This window comes from Alosa pseudoharengus, unplaced genomic scaffold (genome assembly GCF_046254945.1).
Source record: "Alosa pseudoharengus isolate Yale_2024_CS ecotype anadromous, Long Island Sound unplaced genomic scaffold, YU_APseudo_1.1 YU_APseudo_1.1_scf_18, whole genome shotgun sequence".
Taxonomy (NCBI): Eukaryota; Metazoa; Chordata; class Actinopteri; order Clupeiformes; family Clupeidae; genus Alosa; species Alosa pseudoharengus.
This window is the reverse complement of record NW_027468650.1, coordinates 7,480,939-7,486,936: the sequence shown is the minus strand read 5'-3', so window position 1 is coordinate 7,486,936 and position 5,998 is coordinate 7,480,939. Positions and strand designations below refer to the sequence as shown.

At 41.6% G+C, this 5,998-nt stretch overlaps 1 protein-coding gene across 2 annotated transcripts in view; it reads right to left on the bottom strand.

Moving 5' to 3' along the window:
* trpc1 (transient receptor potential cation channel, subfamily C, member 1) overlaps positions 1 to 4,414 on the bottom strand; it is a 23,391-nt gene extending 18,977 nt beyond the window's left edge. Inside the window, exons 1-5 of one of the 2 annotated variants that reach the window (XM_076291237.1) lie at positions 4,202 to 4,414; positions 3,248 to 3,402; positions 3,000 to 3,101; positions 1,299 to 1,501; positions 222 to 353 (exon numbers count right to left, since the gene is read on the bottom strand). In XM_076291237.1, the coding sequence (XP_076147352.1) occupies positions 222 to 353; positions 1,299 to 1,501; positions 3,000 to 3,101; positions 3,248 to 3,402; positions 4,202 to 4,400 (791 nt within the window). In that variant the 5' untranslated portion in view covers positions 4,401 to 4,414. The remainder of the gene's footprint in view (positions 1 to 221; positions 354 to 1,298; positions 1,502 to 2,999; positions 3,102 to 3,247; positions 3,403 to 4,201) is intronic. The other variant, XM_076291238.1, reaches the window with a different exon arrangement.
* Between the last annotated feature and the right edge of the window lie 1,584 nt (positions 4,415 to 5,998).

Sequence of the window (5,998 nt, the reverse complement as noted above, 5' to 3'; positions counted from 1 at the left end):
TGTTTAGTGGTAAAATAAACAATGTTATTATATTTGCATTCAATTGTGCAACTGAGTTATTTATCCAGTAGTTACTGGTAAGAGATATGTGTCTGTGTGTGTGTGTGTGTGTGTGTGTGTGTGTGTGTGTGTGTGTGTGTGTGTGTGTGTATGTGTGTGTCTGTGTGTGTGTGTGTGTGTGTGTGTGTGTGTGTGTGTGTGTGTGTGTGTGTGTAGCGTACCTGAACTCCACTTCCACCAAGCTGAGCTCGCGCAGGTCAGCACTGAGCTCAAAGGCCCGTAGGATGGGGTCCTCCTCGGTCAGCATGATCAGAGACGGGCTGGCCAGGCACCGGTAGATGTCCAGACGGAACCTGGGCTCAGGTTGGGGGGAGCAACGTTAAAGAGGGACAGGAGATGAGAGAGGAGAGGGAGGAGTAACATGGGTTGCATGAATCATACAGCAAGAATGGTTGTCATTTATGTGTCTCATTACTTCATATAGATCAAGTTTATAGACGGGTAGGATAGGGAACAGCGTTTGCTAACAGTCCCATCAGCTGCCATGCAATAAAAGCTGTTGGGTTTCCAGTAAGCATTTTAGGTTGCTCTCGCTTGTTGTGGTTGCAAACCCACTGTTGCTAAGCGATGGGTCTTTCTCTTCTAACATGCCAGAGACTGAGAAGAAGACATAATCACCTCTGTACTCCAGGAGTGGTTTTGGTTATGTTTGTGTGTAATTGGCTTTATGGTTTATGGGGGTTTATACCAAAGATTCTAGAGCGGAGCTCTGTTTTAGAATCTTTGGTTTATACCATGGTCTAGGTTGAAAAGGGTGTCGTTTAAAAAGTGATATACTACACCTATGAAGTAGATCTGGTAAAAAAAAGTTTAATCGCTGTTCCATATCAATGCTTATGAATGGTAACTATAACGATTGTAGGACGACGGTTGAGCCTGGAGGCAGGCTTTGCAATAATGGAATAAACTGTAAACAGCTGAAAAAACTAACGATTTTAGCTCTAAAACTCATTTAGTATTAATAATTGATTTCATATTTATTTATTTCGTAAGTGACAATGGTATAAACGGGATAATACCCTTCGATGCGTCCATCCGCTTCGCGTCGGACGGTTCACGCCTCCGCGTCGTCCATTTATTTCTGATAATGGACACATCGTCGGGCATTATCCCTTACATAAATAGGCATACTTGAGTATATATACCTATGAATATATACAGAGCCTGTACAGTATGTGCATCATGTGTGTTTTGTGAACATGTGTGTATGTTTGTGTTGTGTGACTACAGGGATCCACCTGGAGTGGCGCAGGCTGTCCTTCTTGTTTTTGGCGTTGCAGAGCGTGCACTCGCAGCCGACAGCGTGTGGTCGGGGCAGAGAGATGTCCTGCTTCAGCAGCATGGTCAGTATCTCATAGTTGTTCCTGTGGGCAGCCAGGATCACCGGCGCCACATCCATGGTGGTGGAATATTCTGGATTCTGGATGCGCTGCATCAGTTTCTGAGGAGTCAGATAACAGAAAGTCCTAAAAACCTGCCTGATGTCATCACATTGTGAACATGGTAATTCATCATGTCTTATGGCAGATTAATGTAGCAAGTCTTGCTGCAAAGAAAATTCTTGGAAGGGGTATTGTTTTAAGAAACAAGATGAACGCTGCACATATCAGACCAGTCAATGGATTTGACATGCTAGTAATGTACGTACTGTATGCATTTCAGCCAACCCATGCAATAATGATGTAATGGCTGTTTTCTTCTTCAGTGACCATTGCTTTCTTTACTTGAAACAGTGATTTTTTTTGCCATGACACTGTCATCTGGCAAAAGAAAACATTTTTCAAAAGCTCTTTCAAGGCTCTCATATCTGATGGTTTCCCCTTTAATCAACTTACTATGATTGCAATGAAAAAAAAAGCATCTCAGATCTTGGCTTGTAAAACTTAATCCAAATAAATTGCAGCTACATCTTCAACTGACAGCCCAACTAAACGAGCAGGGCAGGCGGATATGATGGTCACATTCCTACTCCACAATAACAGCCATAATGGCTTATCATCAGGGGGTTCTAAGAGTGTGGCACATTGCTTATACAAACAGTCAAGCATCATCAGAGCAGCATGCCATTTGAAAGGACGGAAGATTCAATTAGAATTGAATCAGCATGAGCAATTTAGATATTAGCATAATAACATCATAGTCATTCATCTTCCAACATCAAATTCAAGGGTTTTTCAAGGGTTTTCAAGACATTTTCCATCAAATTCGAGGAGCCAAGCACAGCATAGTTTGAGACACGGATCAAGGTAAATGTAATCAAAGTGACTATTGGTATGGAATTCCATGACAATAATATTGACATTATTACTAATGATCCATGTTTGTAGTTCATTAATAGGATGCTCCCAATTGTGACCACAACATTATAAATGCCATAAAATGGTCAGCTTTGCTGACTTCAATGCAGATGACCTGGGTCCCATTCCTATTCCTGCCTAATTGTATTTACTGTAATTCATAATGGTAAGTAACTTTTCTGGTCATCACTGACCAAGCCAAGTGTAGGAACTACACAGGGGCCACCAGGCATTGTGAGGTGCATCGCAGGAGTGCTAGCATCTAGAGGCGCCCACACCAGTCGTCATAGCCCAGCGCCAATTCAACACCTCTTCTCCATGGACAAACAGCCTGTTTCCTAATGGGACTTACACTGACCGTGTTCTCAAATCTATTATTCCCAATGACAAATGCTGCACAACAATGCTGTGTCATACAAATGAATTAAGCTATTGTAATGGAATCGAATTCTCAGCATTGGGCCACAAGTTGTCAAATGAATCTTTACTGTAACAAGCCAGTTGCTTATTGTAATTAAGGCTTTCCAGGCCAATGTAGATTATTTCCAGGGTATCTGGTCATTTGAATGAAGTGTTTTCACTTAAATTCCAGGTTTTCCAGGACGTGTAAAAACACTAAATATTTTAGTATGGTGAGCTCACGGCCATGGAAGGCTTGGAGGCCCTTCTGGGTCGGTGGTTGAGGAGAATGTCCACCGCTCCAACCACCTCTGAGTCGATGGCCACCAGCAAGGCATCCGTTGCCTGGAAGTAACAGTGAGAAACAGCAAAGGCAACAGCGATGAATACAAAGGCAATGTTGTTTAAAACAAGGTGCACGATGTGTGTGTGTGTGTGTGTGTGTGCGTGTGTGTGTGTGTGTGTGTGTGTGTTGCACATGCGTTTGTTACCTGGCAGCCATGCTCCAACAGCAACTGGAGGATGTCCAGGTTCTCATTCTCAATGGAAATAGTGACAGCATCTCTGCCCAACACATCCACACAGTTGATGTTCAGCTCACCATGTCTCTTCTCTTCAAGAAGCTTCTTCACCATGTAGTAGTCACCTTTCAACAGCGTAGGGGTGGGAAAAAAAGACATTTTAACTTTCTGCCAGTCCTTCTATTTCCACTTTCTCTCACTTGCTCATCTTCTTTCTCCCCAATCCTATTTTTACAAAGGCACACACCAACCCATGAGCCAACAGATTCAGATGAAACCCCAGTATCAGCTCTGCTTCTTGGTAAGTTCAGAGTACAACAATAACAAAGGCAAGAGCTTCCTGCGAACCCCTTTAAAGCTGACTTTATATGGTATTAAAACACCAGAGCTGAAGTCTGTTTGAGCAACACAGCCCACACTAAACCGTATCATCTCTGCTCCCTCTTGGGAGGTTTCTCTACAGCGAGACAATTCATGTGAGGCACAATCTGCAGAAGCACAACTCCAACTCAGCTCTTATTGATCTGATGCTGTAATCCACTGAATTAGTTTCAAATAGTCAGGTCATTGTAATATTAATGCATCTAAAAATCAAACAGTAATCAGTCATCTTTATATGTATTTTTAAGAACATTAAGAAGATTTTGAAGCTTTACTTCATACATTCTTTTGATAAATCACCTAAAAAGCAGAGACCATGAATAGCTTATGTAGGCCTACACAGTGTCATTGTGTGTTGGATTTAATGAGAAATTGGATGCTTTATAGCATAGGCTACTCAAGATAATCAAGTTCCAATGTTCTCTGCAGCAACAAAAGTGGTAGAACAGTGGAGCCTGTAGCCTACTGAGAAAAGACATGATCTAATTTTCTTGTCGATGATATTGCATATGTTCACGTGTTGATTGAGCGTCATAAACTTACCCTTCTCGCAGGCCAGTAAGAAAAGCTTCTCGTCCAGCGTCGTTTCCTCCTTTACCTCCCTCACGTCTTTCAACGCTAGGTACTTATCTGGTGAGGATACATCCGTGCCCTGATAGAGAGCAGCCATTACGACGGAGACCGAGTAGGGCAAAACACTGATGTGTATCCCACTAGTAGGAAGAAGCGACCATTTAACCATGAAACCGAGTTACATTGGACGCGAACGCCCGAAAAATCTGTTGTCCTTCGGATGACAAAGGATATCAACCTTGGCTAGAGAGACGACTTGAACACAAATACAATCACACCCGACGATCACATTGGCTTTCGTGGTCCATTCTCGGTATTCATCCGATAAACTCTTTTAGTGTCTGACTATGTCAACATGCGCTCCTCCTCAAATGATCAAATTCTCCAAAGCGTGTGGATAAATAACCACACGTATCCCGTCCTTGTTGTTTATCATAATTGTCAATACACACACTTTGCCCTGCGCCTTTGACAGCTCTGGTCCTGATGTGGATGTTCAACTGTAGGCTACTGCGCAAGTGCGGTAACCACCTGCGCCACCTCTTTCGATTGCAGCATCCTGGTTGGTTACATAAGCCGGCTTTTTAAACCAACACGAAGTAAATCAACTTTTAGGAATTTTATCAAGGATAATAAAGTACAATGTCACTCATTTAGTTCAAACCAACTTTATGAAAGCCATAGAGTCTACATGGATTATACCAACTCTTTTTTATAGTTGGCCTATGTTTTATTTGTTCACGCTGATGAACCGTTAAATAGCCTATATCTCCCAACATAGTCTAGGCCTACGTGTTGATACGTTTTCCTATACATCACATGGGGGGGGGGGGGGGCTGCAGCTGAGGATGATCGCTTCCTTGTTGTCCCTGTCAAGTTACGACGCATGAAGCCATTGATTTGGAGCACTGATGTGTCATAATTTAGTTTGTTCCAAAAAAATAATAATTTGATGCAAAACCTCTTCAAGAACCGGTAGTTCACAACAGTATAACTTCCAGTTAATTTCTGTTGACAATATGGACAAACAAGGCCTACAAAGTAAGAACCAATGCAATGTAGCCTGTCCTGCAGAAAATAGACTTACTGGCCTATGACATTTGGGGATTTATGAAAAACATTTTTAACATTTTAAAAGTGTATAATACAGCACTGTATTCCCCAACAGTGTTGTAAACTACAACAACTAAAACATACAACATTTCTGGAAAATTAATAAATTGAATATTTTGGCTGATATGTGTAATATTTAATAAAATACATTTGGAACAGTAGATGTTATTTTTGCTTGAAAACACACGTTTTGTTGTGTTTTGGAAACATGTGATTGGGCAGTCGTGGCCTACTGGTTAGGGCTTCAGACTTGTAACCGGAGGGTTGCTGGTTCGAACCCCGACCAGTAGGAACAGCTGAAATGCCCTTGAGCAGGGCACCTAACTCCCCGACCGTGGCTGTAGCAAGCAGCTCACTGCATTGGAATTAGACCAAATTTCCCTCACGGGATCAAAAGAGTATATATACTTACTTATAGTGGAAATGACAGTTAGACTTTTGGAATAAAATGTCAAAAATATATGTTATTCAAGTAAAATCTTTACAGCCACTATTAGGGCAAGTTTCTAGAAAGAGTAGATAATTAAACCATGCAAAAAGATTTTTACTGAAAGATGTTACATTTTCTGAAAATTACCAGGTCAAAGAGACAACTTCATAGTTGAAGAATAACCCTGCAGCAATAGCATATGTCTTATATTGACGTCAATTCCA